Source organism: Ochotona curzoniae, unplaced genomic scaffold (genome assembly GCF_017591425.1).
Source record: "Ochotona curzoniae isolate NIBS_2020 unplaced genomic scaffold, NIBS_Ocur_1.0 contig_2723, whole genome shotgun sequence".
Lineage (NCBI taxonomy): Eukaryota > Metazoa > Chordata > Mammalia > Lagomorpha > Ochotonidae > Ochotona > Ochotona curzoniae.
Window position 1 is genome coordinate 26,021,627 of NW_024465573.1, and position 22,463 is coordinate 26,044,089.

At 44.9% G+C, this 22,463-nt stretch overlaps 1 protein-coding gene across 1 annotated transcript in view; it reads right to left on the reverse strand.

Annotated features, from left to right (window-relative positions):
- PIWIL4 (piwi like RNA-mediated gene silencing 4) overlaps positions 1–22,463 on the reverse strand; it is a 38,244-nt gene that overhangs the window by 12,598 nt on the left and 3,183 nt on the right. The window contains exons 2-10 of the mRNA XM_040977300.1: positions 19,628–19,842; positions 15,140–15,261; positions 13,287–13,367; positions 11,735–11,932; positions 10,349–10,460; positions 5,672–5,795; positions 4,601–4,718; positions 3,185–3,296; positions 180–364 (exon numbers count right to left, since the gene is read on the reverse strand). Of these exons, the coding sequence (XP_040833234.1) occupies positions 180–364; positions 3,185–3,296; positions 4,601–4,718; positions 5,672–5,795; positions 10,349–10,460; positions 11,735–11,932; positions 13,287–13,367; positions 15,140–15,261; positions 19,628–19,842 (1,267 nt within the window). The remainder of the gene's footprint in view (positions 1–179; positions 365–3,184; positions 3,297–4,600; positions 4,719–5,671; positions 5,796–10,348; positions 10,461–11,734; positions 11,933–13,286; positions 13,368–15,139; positions 15,262–19,627; positions 19,843–22,463) is intronic.

A 22,463-nucleotide genomic window follows, 5' to 3' on the forward strand; every position in this document is an offset into this window, starting at 1 on the left:
GTAGCTAGGCTACTACATCGGGCCCAAACACCTATCGCTTTGTACAGCTACTATTTTCTTAGCACTTTATACTAAGAAACAGTACTTGGTTAAAGCAGCTTTTGCCATTCTACCAGCCATTACTTCCCAGCTTGAACTAAAGTGCATTAATACATCCTTAGCAATCTGTGTGCTCTTACATTTTGGGGTAGCCCACACTGAATCCCATGGAACCTCCGACTCTTCTCAAGCAGCCCAGGAAGCTCTCGACCAGGTGCTCTGCCCTGCTGCCACACAACAGCAGCCACCTCTCCAAAGACTGTGCACTCAGAAGCTTACAGGTCCGCATGTCCTTGGACCAGTCGGCAGCAGACATGGGTTGACACTGGAAAATACAATCGTGAAAGGATGAACCAATTTATTCCGACAGCAATTGAACAGAGACAGTGTGCGAACAGCCAATATGTGTCACACGGGACTTAATACAGGTTGTTGTTCCCAGTCTTCCAGCACACAGGCACTGCTCGGATCACCAGAATCCACACGTTTTCTAGGAGCTGTGGCCCCTAAGCACCACCCAGGTCTGCCAGACGCCGGCTGCATAACCCCGGCTAAGATCTCATAACCTCCTCAGTGTGCAGAATGGTGTCTGATTCAAGGACTGCTTGGGTTTCCTTCTATCCTTAAACAATCTGTGACTTTTATTATGAATGGCTCAGCTGAGCAAGCTCTCCGATTTGATCTCTTCATTTCAGGCATCTAAGAGATGTCAAACAGGAAATGATCAATGATACTCTAGGTCATCACATAAAACCACACAGAGCTTCCAGGGTATGGGGACTAGTTGTTATGCTAGCACTGTCTAGGAGTAAAGATGAGGCCAGGACATAGAAGCCAAACTCTCAACTCAAATTAAAAAGGGGAAACTTAAGATTTCTCCCCCAGCTTTCTGCTCATTCCTAATTAGAATGAAATGTCTTTGGTGCAGGGGCCAGGAAGATCTGCTGCTAGGACTGTTAAGGGACCACAATGCAATTTAATGTCTCTTGCTTCTCAAACTGCTGTTTCGTAGGCCAACAGCAGGACCGTCTCTGGAGAGCCTGCTAGAAGTATAGAATCTGGAGTACATGTACTGAGCCAGGATCTGCAAATTAGGAAGGTCCCCAGGCAATTGCTATGCACATCATTACTGACTAAGCATCCCAGTTCCCTTGTTTCACTGTTGAGAAAGCTGTGGTTGACAGAAGTCCATGGGCCACGTGGTGGTGACGACAGGTTTACAGGGCTGGTCTCCCAACACCACACTGCCCAGGCTCCTTTCTGCCATGCACTCTGACTTGGGGTCCCAGTCATCTCCAGAACACTTGAAGCAGTCAGGCCAGGACTTGGCTCCAGCAGTGACCTTAGCCTGGGAGTGAAGGGGATGGCTGGCCCTCTGCACGTGGTTCTGTCTGAAAGCAAGGCTTGCTCATGTCCTTCTCAGCCAGTAAGAACAGTCCCCATGCACTCTCACAGAACATTTTTATCTGCTGTCATCTCACAGCAAGAAAGGAGAAGGGGCAGTGTACCCAGGAACATCTATGGCCTGTGAACACACCCCATTTTAGAACTGAGTTTCCAAAGGCTAAAACTGACCAAGAAGCCCATGACTTCCTACCACCCTCCAGGGGACACATTTCTCCCATTTCTCATTTTAATATTCCTTCTCCTATTGAGATTATGCCCTACCCAAAAAAGGAAATAAAATTTTACTTATAAAGTATGAGACAGATAATTTTAGTGGTTTTTTTTTTTTTTGGCACTTTGGTTCACGTGTGGATTTAAAACCGATCTTTTAAAATTTTTGTTTTGTTTAAAAAATATTTTTCCCTCAGCCTCACCAATAAAGGTTTTATAATTTGGATAAACTGTCAAAAATAAATGAGAGGGGCAGTTGTTGTTGTGACACATGCTTAGCACAGCCTCTTCCTGTATCAGGAGCGCCTGGAATCAGGTCCCGCTTCTACTTCCAATCTAACTTTCCACTAAGGCACACCTTGACAAGCAACGGGTGACTGCATAAGAGCTGAGTCCTTGCTGCCTACATGGAAGACCCAGCCCGGGTTCTGGGCTCCTGACTCAGCCTGATCCAGCCCCAGCTGCTGCAGGAATTTGAAGAATAAACCAACGAATGGAAGATCGCTGTGTTTCCATCTCTGCGTGTGTGTTTTGCACTGTGTATCTATCTGCCTCTCAAATAAAAATAAAAAATTTTTTAAAGATGTATTTATTTTTATTGGAAATTCAGATATACAGAAAACAGGAGAGAGAGAGAGAGAGAGGAAGATCTTCTGTCCGCTAATTCATTCCCCAAGTGGCAGGAACGGCCGGAGCTGAGCTGATCTGAAGCCAGAAGCCAGGAGCTTCTGCTATGTCTCCCATGTGGGTGCAGGGTCCCAAGGCTTTGGGCCATCCTTGACTACTTTCCAAGGCCACAACAGGAAGCTGGATGGGAAGTGAGCCACCAGGACACAAACTAGCACCTATGTAGGATCCCAGTGTGTGCAAGGAGAAGATTTTAGCCACTAGAATACTATGCTGGGCCCAAAAATAGATAATTCCTAAACAGGCAAGATGAAGTGACAAATATAAAGACACTGCACAGTTTTTGCATCGAGCAGGTTCATTTCTTCTGAAGTTCAGAAGTGAAAGTGATTTGCTGCTCCAGGTCTCAGACTGCCTCTCTCCCCAGGTGCCACGTCTGGAAACGGGTTCCGGGGGAAATGCTTCATCCTTTTGCTGACTCGCCAGCATTTTATCATGAAAGAGTAATAGACAGAGCTGACAACTCTACATCAGAAGCAGTCCATTACGTTCAACCTTTACCAGCTAGCAGAATTTCCTCATGTAACTGTTTTTGTTTCTGCCTTAAGCTACATCAGGAGTAGCACAACAGCTAGTAACAGGTGGGTATGTTTGATTGCAATGGTTTGAAATAGTTTTCTAAATAACCAAAATCGTGTTTCTGAGTACCACTCAGTTCACACAGTAAATCCAGATTGAAGAGAAAATCAGAAGGAACCTAAAGTCTTGGGATCAAGAAAACACAGAGACACGATCACAGAGAAACCAAATAAATATTGCAAAACCATCAGTCACTCTGGCAAATGATCAGACTTACACAAAAGCAAGTAAAGACTTTTCAAAGGAAAACCACAGCACTTACTATGTTGTCTTGCAGTAGTATTTTTTCTGAAGGTACAACTCGGCCAGTCAGGGACACCTGCCCCCCAAAATGCAGCCCCCAGGTCTCGAGCTCAAAACGTGCATCTTTGTTTCTGTGGACAGAGTTGTTTAAATCGTTAAGGTGCTTGTTTCCTAAATAACCAGTCATTTAAGATACAGCTTAATAAATTATTCATGAGTTGATTTTTAGTTTATTTCACATTCTTGGCTTCTACTTCTGGTTGCTTTGCTGCTCAAAGGAATTGGGAAACAATGATGCCCATTTGGGATATGCAGAGAAGGAAATGGCTTCCAGTGGGACATACTGATTAGACCAGGAAGACTGTGGGATTAATTCCAAATTCTGTATAACCTTGAACAAAGATTAAACAAATCCTTAAAATTGTTGGCTTCCTCAAAGGCAAACGTAGGAAAATGAAAGTATTTATTGCTAAGACGGATATAAAAATTACATGTAGGGCCTAGTACAATGACCTTGCATGCGACAGTATACCATGTGGGCATCGGTTTGTGTCCTGGTGGCCCAGCTACCCATCCAGCTCCCTGCCTGTGGCCTGGGAAAGCAATTGAGGACGGCCCAAAGACTTGGGACCCTGCACCCATGTGGGAGACCCAGAAGGAGCTCCGGGCTCCTGGTTCCTGGCTCCTGTTTCCTGCCTTTGGATTGGCTCGGCCCCAGCCATTGAGGTCACTTAGGGAGTGAATCAGAAGACAGAAGATCTTCCTCTCAGTCTCTCCTCCTCTCTGTCTAGCTGACTTTCAATAAAAAATAAGTAATTATTTAAAAGAAAAGAATCATCCCAATATTTGTCACTGGGTGTACTTTAAAGGCCCAGTAGGCCATGATTGAGATCAGTAGGGAGATCCAGGATAAAGCTCAATTTCTGCAGTGCATGATACAGCAAACTGTACCAAGGGAGGACAGAAAAAGCAGTCTGAGGGTCATGCTGATGCACAGCACACAAAGGTATTGCATGGTGAAAGAACAGATGGGCAAGATTTTCTGGAGCTCAGGCTGCAGAAGCCATTGTAATAAGATCCAAGCATTCTATACCCCAATTACGAGGGGCCTGGAATACAGTGGGCGGGTGGGTGGCTGGCTTGCTTGAGTGGCTTTTGTTTGTTTGTTTTTGTTTTTGTTTTTAATCAAGCCCTTCTCTTGCATTCAAAATGCAAGCACAACTGACTTACTGAGAGAGATGCTATTCCAACCAGCAGGACTATCCCTGACATCCCCCTCCACCAGCTCTGGACAGCACAATTCAAGAATGGTGCACTCAAAATCAACAAGAATGCAACATCTCTTCATTCAGGCCTAAGGCGCTATAGAACCACCCAATTCTGCACCGCCTGCCTCGGGCTAGGCACAGTTGGCTTCAGGAAGTCGGCCCAGTACCTCTGTATGTCGTCTGCGAGTCTGGCCAGGCGCTGCTGTCGGCTCAGAGGATTAAGGCGCGTCTCATCGGCCACAGCCTTCATCAGGTGGAAGTCAGAGGTTGCCTGGTCACTCAGGCCTAGGAAACAAAAACAACACAGGTAAAAGAACACGAGCGATGTGATCCCCAGCCCAGGTACAGGTCAAATGTTTCCATGTCAATGAATCAGCTTCACTATCTGGATAGTCCGAGAAAAATGGAAGTTATGGTATCATTTTAGGTTTTAAATTTTCTCATGGCTATGCTAAAAAATATAGATAAAATTATTTTGAGTAGTATAAATTATCTAATACAATACATCTAACATAGAATCAACATAAAAATTAATCAGGTAGTTTCTTGTTTTTAATGCTAAGCTTCTGGGATCAGGTCTTTATATGATCCTTCCAGCACACTCTGTTCTGCCTCTCAGTCAGGCTAGTCACGTGGCAAATATCCAACAGACTCATCTACTCACAACTGCCCACACTGGACTAGGTAGGGCTACGGTATCAGACATCACCAGGAACAGGCATCCGTCCCTTCCAGGATCATCCTACTAATTTTTCTAATGACCAAAATAAATATGCACATAATACTTATGAATGTGTAAGGTATAGAATCTCCTCTTGCTAGCCTGTCCCTGACAGTCAAATGACATTATTAAAGGCACTCAAGACAATTATTCAGATGCTATTATACAGCAAGGGTGATAGGCTGGAAGGTCTTCTGTAAAGAATCTATGGATCAGCTGGCATAATTTTTAATAATATACTTGAAAAAAATTACAGTCATATTGCTTCCAGTACTAGTGAAATTAAAAAAAAAATTTATCAGTTAGATTTAGGACAATATATGGTGACCTATTTTACATCAAAGCAATGAATGAACTATACAAGAAAAAAAAGTACCCCAAGGTCATCTACACTCCCACTTGTTTCTATGTTACTGAATCAATGTCTTACTGGGCCCATAGACGCCCTGGGAGAGCCTTGGCCTCACCACTCCATAGTGTGAGCAGAAGGCTGATATCCAAGAGACATAAACATTACCTGTCAGAAAGCAGAGCTCCGGGAGCAGGTGGACAACCCGAGCCTCGGCACTGTCATTTCTCTTGCTTTTCAGCAGGCTAACAAGCATCGGCTGATTTAGGTCAGATAAAGTAATATCATATTGCTTTAAAATGAAAGATTAACAGTGGAAAAGTTAATGTGGAAACACTGCAAGATGAACATCCTGGCTTAGAAGGGAATCCTAAAACGATTGTATCAGTCAAACTTCTCAATAGACTAAAAAAGAAAAAACTACCCAAGTTGTCTATTCGTTTTTACTTTCCTCCAACAATCTTACAAATCTGAGGGCTAGTTTTATTATTTTGGGTAAGTTTTTTATCTTTTATAACGTAATGCCATTTGATTCTCACCCTTCCCCCATCCTCCAAAAAAGTCTCTGCTCCCTGGGTTTCATGGTTCTCCAGCTGGTTCTACACACAGCTCAGCCGCCCCACAGGGGCTGACGCAGAGCAGGCATTCCCACTGCTGATGACTGAAGCAGACTGTCCCACACTTAACGAAGCATGGCCTAGCGGCTAAAGTCCTGGCCTTGAACGTGCAGGCATCCCATATGGGCACCGGTTCTAATCCTGGCAGCTCCACTTCCCATCCAGCTCCCTGCTTGTGGCCTGGGAAAGCAGTCGAGGACGGCCCAAAGCGTTGGGACCCTGCATCTGCGTGGGATACCCAGAAGAAGTTCCTGGATCCTGGCTTCGGATCGGCATAGCATTGGTTGTTGTGGCCAGTTGGGGAGTGAATCATTGGACGGAAGAGCTTCCTTTCTTTCTCTCCTCCTCTCTGTATATCTGACTTTCCAATCAATAAATAAATCTTTAAAAAAAAATGAGGACATCACACTAGGAACACAGTGGTATACCACACAAACCTCCAACATGGTGTCTATTTCCACAGAGGCCTAGTTAACTGTTAATTCATGCTCCACGTCTCCTCCTAAACTTGAATTTCAACATACTCCCCCTCGCCAAAAGTTCATTTCCAAAGACAAAATTTTCAGCTAACACTCCTGACTAGAATAATATATTTAACATCAATGACGCAGCCACTAGAATTATAATTTATAGAATTCCTGGGTACCATGTGATGTTATCTTCAACAATTAAAGAATATAAAATGTGACCATTCCTCCATTTCAACAAGGATTTTTAGTCATTAATAAAAAAAAAAATTTTTAAATGGTGGGTGTCACTAATGTTACAGTTGAAAAGCTGCGAAGGTGGTTATTTTGACTCATAACTTCATTAATTCACTTCCTATGGAGTGCTAACTATGTCCTATAAACTGCAGGGGAATGGAAGATGAACAGGCTAAGTACATCCCTTTATTCACAAGTTAAAGAAGAAAAACATAAATCATGACACACCACGCACTGATCTTCCCAGTCTTCCAACAACACACTGGAAGACACACACCATCGTCATCCCTTTCCTGGGAAGGAAAACTGTGGGAAAATAAACTCTCCCAAGAAATGAGCACAGCCAGATTCAATCCTTCAGGAAAGTTTGCTTGCTACACTACTCAGCATTGGGTTCCTGGGCTGGTAAATCAGAGCAGGCTTCATGAAGGAGGCAACGTCCAAGAAAGGGCTTGAAAGAAAACAAGAAACAGCTCAGGCAAGCTGGCCAGAATGGAGCATGGACAAGACCTCTTCCCACGCAGTGCCTGCCATGAGGTGAATTCCGGAGCTCCCTTGCCCCAAATACCGTAGCATTTTTTGACATATATTTCCTAGTAAAATAAAATAGAAAAATATAAAGTTCCATAGGAGTTGTCTTCTACTTTTGCAACTGACAACATAATCATTTAGTGTTTCTTTCTAGGACAGAGGCAAGAATATCTAAAAGCGGAAAGCATGTTCTTTCTTTCTCCCCTAATTACAGCATACACAAGGAGAAACCACAACTCACTACTAAAATTGGACTGGGATTTTTAACCACGATTCCCTTTTCAGAAAATCTCAAGTCTTTAAACACATCTGCTCAAATAAGAGCAAATTTAAACATGCAGGGGACAATCATTCTAAATGTTTAAGTGAGGGTTTCCTAAACACACACAGAGCACCTGTTATACACGAGCTGCTTTGCGAGACGAGGACGTTGTGCCTGTTCTACAAGGAACACATGTTCTGGAAACAGTGCGATACATGGTACACGTGCTCAGAGAACGGCCAGCTCTCGTGCATGGAGGACAGAAAGGCCTTCACACACCAATGGACATGACCCAGAAGCTAGGATCCAACATGGTGGTGGGTAAGATTGGTGCAGTGTGGCTCCGAGCACAAGTCTAGGGAACACACACGGAGACAGAGCAATGTTTTAGCGGCAAGCAACTGCCTGGGTATAATAAATGCATGGATGCATGGGTGAGGAAGCAGAGGAATCGGAGGCTAAAAGGTGGGATGAAGTCAAACTGTGGGATTTCAGAGAAGACTAAAAGAAGGGACAAGTCTCACCACGTGTAGACACTGAATGAATGGCTGTTAGCGTTTCTGCTGCTTACCCCACACGGTGAGGGTGGGCCCACTGTGAAGGTGGGCTGACACATTCCCTGTGCAGCAGACACTCATTCAGTGGTTTGCTGAGCTGCTCCAGCTGGATCCAGGAGCTGCTGACTCCAGAGCTCACGCTCTTAACCATGTTTCTGGCTGGTGCTTTGAGAAGCTGTCTGCTGGTTTAGGATGAGGAATGACAAGGAGGGGGGAGCTGGGCAAGAACCCCATAAAGGAGACTGCCCTGTCCCAGAAAGGCATCCCTGAGGAGTCCTGCATGACTTGCAGGGGAAGAGGAGGAGGAGCAGAAAGGGATGAGTCCCAGCAAGAAGTCAAGGACAAAGAGGCAGCAGGTATCCTGAGGACAGCAGGAGGAGGAAGTGAAGATGAAGAAGAGGAAGACAGCAAAGCAGAGGGGCAGAGCTCCCAGGGAGCATCTGGGTCAGGAAACACAAGGAACTCAGTTTGGATGAGGTCAGTGCAAAAAGCATGAAGGATATTCATGCAAATGTGTTCTGAGGGTGAAAGTGAATATGTAATTTGGGAACAAAGCCAAGGCAAAAATACGTAAACCGATACCAAAATACAAAGATCCCAGAGGAAGGAACCATGGTGAGGAACAGTTCCTTTTGCAGGAGGAGATAAACAACCTGAAACCCTTCTACCAAAGGAAGCTGTTACATGCACCCAGAAAGAGAGCAGAGGTCACAAGGACAGAACCCAGGAGTCAAGAAACGAAGAAGGCCATTCTGCAAGGTGTGCTCGCTCAGTGTCCAGTGTCACCCAAGCAGAGGAGCCCATTCTGTTACCCAGAGTCAGCGTTTGGTGGAAAGGAAGGTAGGAACACCTCCTCCTGTCTGACCCTGACCCCAGCTATCAGCCAACCCCTCCTGACCTGGCCTCAGGGGGCCACTGTGCTTCTCTCCACTGTCACCAGCTCAGTGTCTTCCGATCCCACATGTGAGTGGGACCACAGACCACAGGCCAGTTGTCTTTCTGTGCCTGGCTGATTTCACGTAACATTATGACTCCCAAGGCACAATGTACAAATAAACCAAAGCATCACACTATATCCCAAAAAGTAGCAAAATTGTCATCTGCCAGTAAAAACAATAATTATTGGAAAGGCGAGGAGGGAATGCCACCAAAAACTCCTTCAGGAACAGAAATTCAGTTTGACCTTTCTGGAGCTGTTTCTGTAACAGCAGCAGCAGGTCCCAGACCACTGTACTTTCAGGAAGGAGGAAGTGAAAAAGTGACTGGAGCTGCAGCACCTAACTTTCCAAAGTTAGCTAATGAAGAAGAGGTAGCTTTCTTGAGACCAAGAAAATTCTTTTGTTGGTTCTTTCTTAAAATACCTGTTGATATCGATTAATTATCTGTTAAGGAAAACTCCTCTGGAAGGACCTGAACATGCAAGGTGGGGGGATGGCAGTGATCCTTTTTATGAAATTAGAACTGAACTTCCAGAGAGAGCAGGAGATTTCATCAATCAGTGTTTCATGAACATCAGTTGCACCAACGGGGGAAAAAAAAAAACTGTGCTGACTCTGGAACCCAGAAGTAAAGCACTCAAGGCATACCTAGCTCCAGGAAGGGGTCAGCTCACTGTGTCCTTCCCTGACCCCGATGCAGCCAGGACTGGGGCAGGGAAGCCCTGGAAGAGCCACAGGCCACAGGACCCTGTAAGGGCTGCTGGCTGAGATGGGAAGGCTGCTGTCTGGCTGTGGAGGTGTATGTGCTAGGAGGAAGCAACATATGTGAAAATGCAAGAGGGGAAACTGAGTCAAGGAGGCACGAATGCAAAGAAGGAAACAGGAGTATTGACAGGTGGAGCTCGAAGGACAAGGAGTGGCCAGCCCAAAAGGGCCTGGGAAATGGGAAACTACTCGGGGCTTGTTCCATCTGCTCCTAAGGCAACAAGGAACTGTGGATACGTTCTAAACCTGCAAGTGCCTGATCGGAACCATTTTTAAGGAACATGATTCAAATTACAACAAAAGAGTAAGAGGAGACAGGATGATGGGCAGTGGAGACTGAGGCTAAAGGAGACTCAGGGACCCATGCGGGAAGACGACTCAGCAGGAGGACTGCGGACCCGCTGGGCTGGAAGGGAACAGGGAGACTTCTCTGAGCTGTGAACACGCAATAAGGATGAAAACAAATCCCACCTCCTTGTAGTAATCCACATAGGTGATCTCAGTGCCGTCCCGCTTCTGAAAGGTGTGTGTGGCCTTCACTGACCAGTCAATGTCATCAACACGATATGTTTTGTTATTGTATCTGGTAAATACAAGAGAGAAATCCAAATTGTCTCAGAGAAGAAACAACCTCATCCCATTTTCAAAGTATGAGATGTACTCCAGAACATCAGAAATTACGACAGCTAGGATGGTCACCTTTAAGAAAGGATCAGCTTTCATGTTAGCCAAGCTGTCAGGGCAAAGTCCCTGGCCCACAGCCTGCGTCACTCCCTGATGGACAGGCACTTTAACTTTGGCCAAATCACCCTTGAACATTCAAATGTCAACGCATGGCTCCAACTTCCCCATCAGTTCCTGGTATCGTTCCGATGCTTTGAGCCCCTAGGAAGTTTTTCTGACGAGGTGTACCTAGAAATGCTCACCCATCTGTCAACTGTGTTTCCTGCTTAACTTCCTATGTATAAAGCTGCAGAATAGGCCAGCTGAGATCACGCCAAGTTCTTTCTCCTCTCCTGCTCCAGCTTGTCTGTGGGGTCCTCTTCTGTGAGGTCCCCCAAGTGTGAAAGGGCCAACCCATTGAGAAAGAGTTAACCCACAGAGATCTTACAGAGATCTCAACAGGAAGCCAAAAAGGAAGCCAAAAAGGAAGCCTTCACTCTGTGGAACTCAACATTACCACCTATCTACTGCCTAACTCAGACACACAGCTTGATGCAGAAACCCCAAACCAGAACAGAAGGCTAACATGTCATCAGCAACAGATCGTGAGCTTCCTGGTACTCGGAAGTCATCTCTCCTCCGCCTGCGTTTACTTCAGTCCACTGTGCATGGCAGGCAAGTTACACACCAATGCAAACACATATAAAGAGGGCCTCAGTGGAAGAGACCACAGAGTCTTATAAAGGTGAGGAGGCATGGACCTTACTTCCAGTCCCGTAATACAGTACTGCAAAATAAAATGGCTATAGAGAGATAGTTTTTAGGAAAGTGCTAAGGAATCAGCCCCAGGTAGAAAAGTAATTCCAATTCTGCTGGGAAAGCAGAGGCAGCAGAAAATCAGTGTCAGCAGAGCTGGGCCTTGCAAAGCTGAAAGTTGAAAAAGCAGCCACAGGGGTGGGGAGTTTAGGCACAAGCACTCAAAGTAGCACATACAGTGCCAGGAGTGAGGTGAGCGGGGGGACATTGAGACTTCACTCGGGACTACGTTGGCTGTGGCCTTTCCAGAAGCCCAAAGGAGGAAGTCCAGCAGCTGAGGACAGCCAGGCATTCTGAACAGCTGTGCCCAGCCCCAGCCGCAGCACCGATGCTTCCAGAGCCCATCAGCAGTCCGTTCGCTAGAGAGCCGGCTTTTACCTTGTGAGGACAATGAGCCCAATCAGCTGTTTCTCACACATCTGGGTGAAGCCAGCTGCCCCAGCTTTGTGACAGAGGTCGGACATGAATTCCAGAACAGTCTCATTCCGGAGGACTTTAAAACTCACATCAGCACTAAACAGGAGCCTGCTCTCAAAGTATGACACAGACACGGCAAACCCAGGCCAGAGGGTCAGTCTGTAAATACAGATGAAAAATAACCATGAAAAGTTAATATGTAAAATGCCATACCAGAAAAACAATGGACATCTTTAAATGAGTCTTCCTTCTAGAGTCTTTAAGCTTTGTTTTAAAGAATTTTTCCCATTAGTCTGATTTCTTCTAGTTGCTGGCTCAAAAGTTGAGTTAGAGGGAATATTTTAAATATGTTGGACTAGGTATATTTCTATCGGCATTTTGGGCTGAAGAATTCTGTTCCGGGGGCTGTCTGGAGCACTGTGGGATATTAAGAAGCACCCTTGCCCTCTACCCTTTAGGTGCCATCAGCAGCCCTCCAGGAGCAACAACCACAAACGGCTTCAGGAAATGCCAATATCCCCTGGTAGGGATGGGAGGGAGACAAAAATATCCATGGATGAAAACCATGGCTCGGCAAGAAATACCCTCACAGCATGATCTGTCTCAACACAAAAACATCTGGGTTAGTAAAAACACACCAACTCCAAGGTGAAGGCTGCACGTGGGACAGAGTAGAGAACACCAAATACAGACACACAGCTTCAGCTCTTCTGCACGTAGACTAAAAAGTCTTGAATAACACATTGTTATAGGAGTGGCATGGCAGATGAGTAGTTTTTAAAAATCATTCCAGTTTTCACTGTGTAGACTTCATTTACTGCACTTCTAAGCCAGCCTTCCGTCACTTTGCCCAATACCCATGGGACTTTCTAATCCGGGAGGGGAGATACATGAGAGACAAACAGGATGCTTTGCAGAGACAACTGACGCATTAAGTCAATATGCAGAAACCCAGCCGTGCTTCTTCCAACCTGGCAGGAGCCGCGACACGCCACCCCTGCTCTCTCTCATGCGCATCTCCCTTTGTCTCTGGCTACACTGCATGTCTTCAGCTCAACCGCAGGATTCTGGAGCAGTGAATGTCAACCAGCTCAGACAAAGCTGGCAGCTCTTCCCACAGCTTAGGTGAAAACCGTACAAGTGTTCAGAATGGTTAGGTCTTTCACTTGGGTAGTTTGTTCCGTGATTCTGACCTCTGCTGACTCATCAACCACATTGTTTGGGTTAACTTGCTTTCCCCAAGAATGCAAAACTCTAGCGCATCCTGCTTTCAGTACTACCTGTTATACACAGAAAAGTCAGCTTCTCAATTCCTTCTGGCACTACAATTATATAAAATCACAGGCATCTAAATCCACATTCACACTTACCATTCTACTTTTTAAAACTCCAAGTTCTAAAATTGCATTACATTTCATATCTCAGAGTCTCTCACAGGAGGTGTAACATTACATCATAAATTATATTTCTCACGTTGTGACACTTTCAGACACAGAAATATAAATGAACATACTTGTGCTGGGGAATTTCCAGTGGCTCAGAAGGCTTATAGAAGTTCCGTCCAATTTGGTACATAGACAACTTTTTTAAGATCCTGCAAATATATTTTTTGAACTGTTGGTAAATATTAGTAAGAAAATAACTCTAAGCTTTTACCTATGTGGAACATAATAACAAAAATGAAAGTACAGAATTCTCCTTTGTTTAGCACTGGGAGGCTTAGATGCTAAGTATAGATATGAACATATGGTTAAGAACTACCACTTGTGCACGGTGAGGCTCACCGTGGGGTGAAGAAAGCCGTGTCTGAAGTCTCCTGTCTCTTCTCTATGCTGAGCTAAGGTGGCTGCTTCTAATGACACTGCTAAGGTCCCAGGTTCTGCCAAATAACCACAAAAGCCTCTTCAGGAACACAGCCTGATCACTTTTGAAATCTGACATCGCTGGCATGAGGATAATACAGAGCATTTTCCAGTCAGTAAATGGGATTCAATTCTGATTCTGGCCCCCACTGTCACTGAGCCCCAGGCCCCTCATCTGTGAAGTGGGGATGTTAATGTAACTGCCTTACGGTGCTCCTGTGAGACGCACGCAAGTCAGTCAAAACCCAAAGGAATGAGCTCAGCCACAGAAGCACCTTGCAAACAGCCTGAGCCACACTGGGGCATTAAGCGATGCAATACCGGATGAGACTGCTGACTCTAGTTAGAAACCAGTGTATCTGCTGAAAGGAAGTTCCTCTACATCCCCCACCACTGAGGCCTCTAGAGACTACTGCTGAGTGTAGGGCAAGCAGCAGAGCATTTCAATTTGAAAAGATTTATTTATATATTTTCAAAGTCAGAGTGAGAATCAGAGTAAGAATGAGAGTAAGGAGAGACAGGGAGAGTAAGAAAGAGATCAAGATCCATCTTGCATGGCCTGATTCACTCCCCAGATGACTGCTAACAGCCAGGACTGGGCCAGGCTGAAGCCAGAAGCCAAGAGTTTAAGCCAGGTCTCCCATGTGGTATGGCAAGGGCCGAAACATTAGGGTCATCTTCTGCTACTTTTCTCAGGCTCATTAACATGGAGCTGGACAGGGAGTAGTTGATAATGGTGCCCATATGGAATGAAGGCAGCAGCTTTAAATGCTATGCCTAAACACCAGCCCTGGCATCTAAGGCTTCAGAGCAAAGCATTGTTATGACCAGAGCATAGCATGCAAAGCTGATTCTCAAGCTTTGGTGTGCCCATGCATTACCTGAGATGCTGTCCAAAGCAGTGAATTTTCAGACCCACCCAAGCAACTGTTTGCCGGGCTTGAAAAGGAGCCAGGGAATCTGCATGTGACCATGTTCCATTCCACCCACAGGCGACTCTGAAAATGGGGCCCTTGGGTGGGGTCTGAAGAAGTCGGAAAGCCTTTGCTGTCACCTTGCTTCAGCCCCACATGCATTCACAAGGTCAGAAGGGGACCTGAGGGCTGCAGCCAGGCAAGAAGGCAGTCAGTGACAACCTTTAGACCCAGAATCAGCTGGGAGATAAACAAAGCCTTCTCTTTACTAAGTCACACACTGTAAACTCTCAGTAGGGGCTGAGAGGGGAAGGAAAAGGAGAAATAGAAAAGGAGCACGCTGCACACAGCCAGTGATTCTGTCAATGACCTTGGCTTTCTGCTCTGAACTTGGTAATCCTGGCTGACAATGGTTTGTGCCAGTAAGAGTCTGAAAAATCGTGTTGCACATTATCACAAGAGAGCACATGAAAAACTGTCCCCCAAGCAGCACATCTGCTGACACGCAACCTACAAGAGGTCTGACTGTGTTTACACCCTGGTTTTGTGCATCGTTAGCCCACATCACATTTGCATTCAAGGCATCTTACTTTTTGAAGATGATATTGAAGACCTGAATGCTCACAGGGGAGCTTGGCGGCAGCTTCCTGGTCAGAGTGATAGTCATCTTTACAGTCTCGCCTCTTTGAGTTTCACTTGTTAATTCTGTGACCTGGGAAAATAAGCACTGGATATACATACTGTCCGACTTAGCCCTGAGTATGCAAAATTTTAACTGTTCTAAAGTCATCATATTTATTGTGCATTAACACAAATAAAATTGCAGCTGTTAGTATATGAATAATGATCGAATCACCACAGGTTTTGAGTGCTGTTCCCCTGCCCCCAACCCCTGCAGCTTGCTAATCCTAAAAGGGCAACATACCTCTTTAAATTCTTAAGTGAGAAACAGATCTAACTCGTGGCTCAAAAATCTGACCCCAAAAGAAATTCAGGGCAGTGGTTCCTAACATTTGTGTTTTTTTAGTTTTTTTGACCTGAGCAAGAAATAGGAGGAAGATGGTTCACAAATTACCTTGAAAGGTTAACAGAAATTAAAGATAGTCTCGCAAGAAAACTTCACATATGTGGGTCACAGCCCAGTGCAGTGCAGCAATTTTCAGAAGGTTCATAGTGTTCCTGAAGCTGGCTAGTGAAGTATTCTGCCCTACTCAAGTACATATCCCAGAACAAAGTCTCTAAAAAGTTTATTCCAAAAGCACAAAAATGGAGAACAGAAAAGGAAAGACAGATACAAGGGCAAAGAAAGACAAGGGAAGAAGGTAGGACGTGGTGGAAGTGACAGACAAGAAACATGTTTGCGGGCTCGAGAGAAATCTGCAGGAATCTAGCACTCATCACGATGGTCTAGCTGCAATGTTTCCACTACAGCTCCCCTATATTCAAAAGCTTCTTGGACCAGACAGGATTCAGGACAGGTTTCTGAAATTAAAGCATATACAAAATCAGTCAATAAGGACCAATCAGTGATCCAGGGTCTTCCAAAAGGGTAATGAATTTTAAAGGCCAACTCACTGGCAAGTATTTATATACCTCAGATGTTACATGGAAAGTCTGAGAAAGTGGGCCTTTCACAGGACATGGAAACATTCTCTAAAATCGCTTCTTGCTGCAGATAAAACTGTATACAAGCCAGAGGCAGTGGCCAGGTTAGGGCCCATCAACATGGAGCAAGCCTGGCAGGCAGGAGGGGTGCACAGCTCTCAAACTGCTACAGATTCAGCACACTGAATTGAACTCAGACGGGTGACAGTGGATGGGCTCAGGAAGTGCATTTCCAACAGTCACTCAGCTGGCCCCACATGGTCCCACCAACACCAGCTCCTCAGATGTTTCCCACCATCTGCTCTTGGACAACCTCTTCCCCTTCCAGGACCCAGGCTCCTAAGCCACAGTCAGCTTTCACTCCTACCCTTCACTGCATCATCTAATGTGCTGGCAAGTGTTGGTCCTGCCACTCCATGCAGTGTCTCTACTCTGTTTTAATTGTTCCAGTATTAGTTACCACGGGGCTTAAGAGCACACGATGTGGAACTGAGCAGACTGGCCCTCTGTGTCTTCCCTGAGTCCAAGCTAGGAACCAAGTATTAAGATCTTCTGCTGTCTCGACAGTGGAACTAAGCCCAGTTTAAGTCAAGAGTTGTGAAGATTAAATGAGATAATGCATTAATTATATCCTCATTTACAGTACATGCTCTAAGGAAAGTTTAAGGAACAGCAGCACTTCTGTGTCTCTGTTCAAGGCCATCTGACATCCTACCAGGTTACTCATGTGGCATTATATTCATTTTCCTACATCTTTGGGCAAACCACTTAGCAAGACATGATCAAAGTCACTGTAATTCAACACGGCTCTGCGCAAACTCACTTGTAAGTCTAGAGTGGTCTACAGAGGACAAGCTCTGATCTTCAGCAGGACATTTAATGTTCTGCCTATCATTGGGGCCACAATTTTCATATCTTCCTGGATGAATCTGAATAACTAAATTTTCCAAAATATATCCCATGTTTCCAATCACTTATGTTTCCTCCTTCTGCTTAGAAACTCCCAATCCTCCATCGTCCATTTCACTGATCAAAATTCCACTCAAAAAACTAATTATCAGTCTCTCAGAGAGTGTCTTGCTATCTTAATTGTCTTTTATCAAGATCTGCACGATGACTTGGAGCAGGGTATTTAACCTCTCAAAATTTCCATGGGCGGTGGGAGGATTCAGTGAAGTCATGCTATAAGGAGCGTATCAGAGGGGCTGGTGTGACAGCTTTCAGGCTAATCCTCTGCCTACAGCATCAGCATCCCACTGGGTGCTGGTCTGTGTTCCAGCTGCTCCACTTCCCATCCAGCTCCCTGTCTGCGACCTGGAAAAGCAGCAGAGGATGCCTCAAGTCCTTGGGCCCCTGCCCCCAAATAAGAGACCCAGAAGAAACTCCTGGCTCCCAGCTTTGGATCAGCCCAACCCTGGCCAATACAGCCATCTGGGTGGTGAACCAGAGGATGGAAAACTTCTTTCTAGCTCTCTTTCTCTATATACAATCTAACTTTCAAATTAAAATAAATAATCTTTTTTGCAAAAAAGATTCCAACAATAAGAGATTGATGATGGTAATCAAGAGCTGCTAATCTGAAGGGCAGGTGCTGGAGCTAACCAGAGAAAATAACCCAAGCACTGTACTTAACACCCAGAGAGTGCTCAGTATTTTCTGGCATAATGAAAACACTACTAGTTACTAAGACGTTTACTCATTCTAACTTAAACTGTGCATATTTGTAAAAAAATTTGGTACAAAATTGAAAACTTTTTTCAGAAGAGAACCTCTTTCATTTCTCCACATTTCCTCCATGATGGCAACACCCCACTGAGTATGCACAGGGTTCTTTATAGCGTGACAGTGTAAACAGACGTGAACAGGGCTAGCAGCTGCAGGTGCACAGATGGGGGTCTGGAGATTAGTGGAAGGCGGAGAAGTAGCTGAATAGAACTTCTAGAAGCAAACTATTGGGGGGGAGTGCAATGGATGAATTAGTGGAGGAGCTCTTTCAATCAGAATAAGTGCTGTGGGACTGACAAGGTGAGGCTTGAGCCTTGGTATCTGTTGAGAACCATATCAAAAGGTGAGAACAGCAGGCCACTCTGTTTCTCACTGTAACTGGATGGCAGGTCACCTGTTGATAAGGAACAAAACAATACTCCTCTGTTTAAGCCTAGCATGAAATCAGCTGACCTGATTTACCCCACAATGGTTTCTACAGAGTATATTCTCACTAGTCTCCTTGTAAGATTCTGTTCTCAGCAACAAAAAGGTGTTTGACACATATTACATGCTCATTTTGAAAGAGGAATGAATAGTATTAGCTTGTTCTACCATCTGTAGAGTAAAATTTCTCATTCGGTTAAGCACAACTGAAGTAACCTGAACCATTCAAGGATGACGTAAAATAATTTCTAGCACATCCAAGCTTCTAAGCTATCAGTACAGATGGATCTACACAAACAAGATGATCTTTGATGCTAACTGTACCCCCAAGACACATCATTTAAGAGTGAGGATGCCACACTGGCATGCAATCAAAACCTGCTTCCCGAAGTGCTGAAGGAACACAGATGCAGATTTTCTAAGCCATTCCACTGCACCACATGGTATAATTTTAAAGTTCCTTATCCAGATAAAATAATCACTTAAGCAGCTTTTATAAACCTCAAGGATCATAAAAGAATAAAAGCCCTGAGAGCTCAGAAATGCATTTCTTAAGAAAACTGAGTTACGTGTAGTCTAGAAGTTTGAATCTATGCTACTGGTGTCACACAGTTTGAAAGGCTGGAGTAAGAACTTAACTTTCTGTGGGGGAGGCCAAACGTTTTAATCCAATGATCTAATTCAAATTTTTAACCTGTTTTTCATGTAATAATTTTTATGCTGTTTTAGAATGAAGCATATGACAAAAGCATCAAAACCAGAACCTTCATTTTAAGACTGAAAATAGTAAAGTATAAAAACTATCGTTAAAGACGTATAAGACATTCAATTTGCATTTCCAATTATTAGATTTTAAAAATGCCCTTAAAACAGATCTCAGTAACTCCGATTTCATATGATGTCATGAAACTAATGACAGTTTCAGAACCAAAGATGAGTGTGTCATCATTGGGATGCACTGCAACATTCAATGCAGAAGCAAATGAAGCAGAAAGTTAAAGTTCTGAAGCCACAGACTACATGGTGTTTTCTTAAGTCTTGCCTATTGGGGGAGAAGTTTTAAAAAGATGCTTGTGTAAAGATCACTTCAGCTCTTATTTTTAAATGTCAGACTCTTCGGTTCTTAATTAAGAAGTCAATTACAGGTGAAGCCTACATTAGGATGCCTTTTAGCTCCTAAGCAGGGAACAAGAAAGAGGAATTCCAAGTGAAGTACATCTTCCGCTTATCAGAAAAATAATGTTCTAAATTTTTATGTAAATGTGGGTATGCACATATATTTGCACAACACATATATAAACAGAAAGTCAGCCACACTGTACCTTTTCTTGTAGCCTTTGTGAGAGAAAAAGAATAGTGCCATCAAATGCTTTCGCTTTCCTGGAAAGCTCACGATGACCATAAAGCAGAGCAATTCTCAGCCTTCTAGACGCTAACTCTGGAGTGTATGTCACATGGTACTGGTATAGCTGCCAGTCCTGGGGCAAATCTAAACCAAAGAGATTTGTAACCAGTTTCACAGGAATTCCACTGGAACCTGAAGAAGACACATAAAAAAGTATATTTTTTTAGGAAAAAAATCAGAATGTGTCAGTATTAGCCACATCACTTCAACTCTATCTGCATATGCACCGTTGTGTATAAAACAAAGAGTTTTGTTTCAGATTAACCCTGAAACAGGCGGTTAGATAACACTGATGGGAGTTGAAATGGATCCATGTTTAAAGCTGTCCTCACAGGAGAAAAAAACCCAAATAGCATCATTTTTGCCATTGGGAGAAGGGGAGCATCTGAACTTAACTCCCCTTCCAAGCCTGCCTTTTAGCTTCCATCCTCTGCAGTTCAAATCCACTCAAGCAATGTTTGCAGTTACTGCTCTGAAACTACACTGCTCTCAGTTTATCAAGGAACTGTCCAGTTATTAGGTGAATGCAGCCCCAAGCTCTTGAAGATCCAGATAATCAAGAATTAACCATGTTGTGAAAAATCTGAAAATGACTAGGCAGCGACTGGACCACAAACATGGAGGGGAGGGCTGCAGGGAGAGACAGGAAGGGTATTTTTCCTGTGTGAAAATAGGTTTCCGGGCTTCTAGTTTGTAACAGCACATGGAAGCCACAGGTGCTTCCAGGAGTTCCTCTTTTCCACAGAAACTTATTCATATCTTCAAAGTCTTCAGGAAAAAATCAGAGAGAGCCAGGACATAGTATGTCAGAGCCCAGGATAACATAAGCTTCCCCAGGACAGAAGCACAAAGTATGGGGGGAGAAGGAAGGAAGACAGGTGGGTGTTTCCAGCCCTCCTTACATAGAATCATCCAGGTTTTGGCTTACAGAAAAGAATATGGAATAGATTTTATTTCACTTGCATTACAGATGACATGGGGACATGTGTCCCTAAGGCAGAGGGGAAGAAAACCTATATGTAAGCATTCACCTTGTCAGCTCCACCCAGTGCTATTTAAAGAAAGGCTTTCTTTGTTCTCCCAAATGCTGAGGAAATGGCAACATATTCTAGCTGTTCATCTAAATGGACAGAGGATTGAAGACAGAGCTGGCAAGGCCCTCTGAGGTCACCTGTGCAGCAACAGGCCCCTTGGTGTGGCAAGGGAAAGCAAGTGAGATGAACAGCACATTTAATGAAAGGATCAGGAACAAAACAGAAAGTGTGGCTGGCTGGCTAAGACTAGCACAAAGCATTGTTCCAGGAACTTCTTGAAACCCCACTTCCCTGCCCCCAAATACCTATTTTTAACTTTACTGTCATTTCAAAAGAAAAAGTTAAAAGCAATGACGTGGGGCTGGTGTTGGAGTGTAGAGGTTGAGCTGCCATCCACAACACCAGCATCCAATAGGAGTGCCAATCTGAGTCATGCCTTCCAGACAACTGATCCAGCTCCCTATTCATGAGCCTGAGAAAACAGAAGATGGCCTAGTGCTTGGTACCCTGTCACCCCCATGGGATATCCAGATGGAGTAACAGGCTTTGGCCTGGTCCAGACCCAACTATTGCAGCCATGTGGGGAGTGGAGTGGCAAATGGAAGATCTCTCTTTCATCTCTCCTTCTCTTGCAAGGAAAGGAAGGAGGGAGAAAAAGAAAGACCACTATAATTCAGTGAATCTTAATCTTGGGGAGGGAGCCACATGGCATCTTGGGAATCCAGTGGAAACTACACCTGCTTCTCAGAAAATACGGGTCCCCACAATAGGCCACATCTTTCTTTGTACAGCTGAAAGTCCAAAAACGTTGCTGTTCTTGATAAAGGACAAAAGTTCGGAAAGCCAAGCACCATCATTTAGCCTCTTCAACAAGGTGTATAAAGAAAATCTTTTCTGGCGCTTTGCAGCAGCACCAAGGCAGGTGCCTTTGTGCTGGTGGGCCTGCAGGGAGCCTGGAGTATGACGTGGGTAGGGGTATGCGGGAACCTAGGGATTCATGTCCAGGCAGGCAGAACCAGCCTGGGGATTTCCCCCATGTGCTTAGTCCCAGGCTGGGTAGGAGAAGGAGAAGGGAAAGCCCTAGGTTAGCATGCTGGTCTAGTGTGCTGGTGGACTGGGCTTGGGTAACTTTGAACAGGCTTGGATTCTGGGAGAGCAGAGGGGTAAGGTCCCAGGTCAGCACATGTGTCAGGAGCTTGGGACGCTAGTGGAAGGGCAGAGTTCCAGGCTAGCACACCACACTACCAGAAGACTGGGCTTAGGAAGGCTGAGCTGAGGAACTCATCCACTCCTGAGTGCAGAGACTGTGGATTGGTCAGGGAAATGGGTAAGAGGATGTGTGGGAACAAAGACCACTGAGGGAGTATATTGCAGGTAGGGAGTGACTTTTGAGGGACTCCATTGACAAGGCCACTATACCTGTAAGTAAGTGAGGGAGCTGAAACCCAACAATTTAGAGGGGGGAACCTAGAAGACATTTATGGATCAGACTGATGCACCAGCCCACGTGGGAGACTTGAGCTGGGCTAGCTAGCATGGATCACTGCTGACTACCACTCATGGACACACACTATAGCTAGGGCTGGGGATCTACCTGACAGGGCTTAATCACAGTACCTGCCAATGACAGTCAGAACAGGGGACTGGTAATGTTAGGCTGGGACATGACACCAACCAGCACACAAGGGAACCAGGATGGGGGCAGATTCTGAGGGGGAT